The sequence below is a fragment of the Silene latifolia genome, chromosome Y (assembly GCF_048544455.1).
Source record: "Silene latifolia isolate original U9 population chromosome Y, ASM4854445v1, whole genome shotgun sequence".
NCBI lineage: Eukaryota > Viridiplantae > Streptophyta > Magnoliopsida > Caryophyllales > Caryophyllaceae > Silene > Silene latifolia.
In genome coordinates this window covers 479,784,663-479,786,140 of record NC_133538.1, presented here as the reverse complement: position 1 = coordinate 479,786,140, position 1,478 = coordinate 479,784,663, and the positions used below count along the sequence as shown (strand labels likewise).

Below are 1,478 nucleotides of genomic sequence, written 5' to 3'. Positions count from 1 at the left end.
CTGCAGATGATGTTGCGTTTGATGAATGATATGACATCCTTCTCCTTGACTTGCCTGTATGAGTCTGTTTCTATCCATTTTGAAAAATAGTCGGTCATGGCTAGCATGAAGACTTTCTGTCCAGGGGCTTGTGGTAGCTTGCCTACAATGTCCATTACCTATTTCATAAATGGCCAGGGAGCTGAAATGGAGTGAAGTAGCTCTGATGGTTGGTGGATGAAAGGAGAATGGATCTGGCAGGCTTTGCATTTGGAGCTGTAAGCTATGCAGTCAGCTCAGAGGGTTGGGCAAAAGTAGCCTGTTCTTAGAACTTTGCTAGCCAGACTTCTGCCACCTTTGTGATTTCCACAGTATCCATCGTGTATATCCTCTATGACTTGTTTATGAGGTTCCAGGCAACGCAGGTAAGGTCCAGCCCGTGACTTTTTGAACAACATGTTATTGATAATAGTATAGGTGGAGGCTTTGATCTTTAGGGCCCTTGCCTCATTCTTATCATTAGGGAGTGTCCCCTGTAGGAACCAATCATAGTATGGTTTGGTCCATGAATTTGTGTCCTCATGTATAGGACAAGTTTGGTCAGGTCTTTCAATGGTTGGTTCTAACAGGTGGACAATGGGTATTTTATCAAACGCAGCAGGGCTGAAATTTGACCCCAGACTGGCTAAGGCATCAGCCTGAGTATTCAAGTCCCTTGGTATTCGGTCAATGTCAAATGAACTAAATTTTTTGCAAAGGTTTTTGACGTAGTCTAAATAGAGAACCATTTTTGAATCCTTTGCAGCATATGTTCCTTTGACTTGATTGGAAATTAAAAGGGAGTCAGTTTTTACCTTGAGATTTGTCACACCAAGTTCTATACATACCTTAAGTTCAGCTATCAGGGCTTCAAATTCAGCTTCGTTGTTTGTTTCTTTTAACTCACAACTAATAGCCTGAGCAATTAGGTCTCCCTGTAGTGATTTTAATATTAGTCCTACGCGAGTTCCTCTCATATTTGTTGCTCCATCTACGTGTAAGGTCCATTCCTGGCCTGATTTACAGGTGTCTAGATAGTTGACCTCTTTTATGAGGCCTGGTTCTATTTTAGGGCTAAACTCAGCCACAAAGTCTGCTAATGCCTGAGATTTAATTGTTGTCCTGGGTTCAAAGATTATGTCATAAGTGCTTAGTTGCAATGACCATTTTGCTATTCTGCCTGAAAGCTCAGGCTTTTTCAGGACAGATTTGATAGGCAGGTTGGTCCTGACAATGATTGGGTGACTTTCAAAGTAAGGTCTAAGTTTGGTGCAAGACATAATTAGAGCAAATACGTATTTTTCAAGTAGACCATACCTTGTTTCTGCATCCAGGAGACTTTTACTTAAATAATAGACTGGGTATTGCTGACCTTCAAGTTTCTTGGTTAGGACTCCGCATTCTGCTATTTCAGTGACAGATAGGTAGACCGTCAGGGGTTCTCCTTTGTCTGATTTGGC

General features: G+C 41.7%; 1 protein-coding gene across 1 annotated transcript; it reads right to left on the bottom strand.

The window, feature by feature from the left end:
* Positions 1–275: 275 nt before the first annotated feature.
* On the bottom strand, positions 276–767 carry LOC141633019 (uncharacterized). Its single transcript, XM_074445516.1, has one exon. The coding sequence runs from the start codon at positions 765–767 to the stop codon at positions 276–278; it is 492 nt and encodes a 163-aa protein (XP_074301617.1).
* Between the last annotated feature and the right edge of the window lie 711 nt (positions 768–1,478).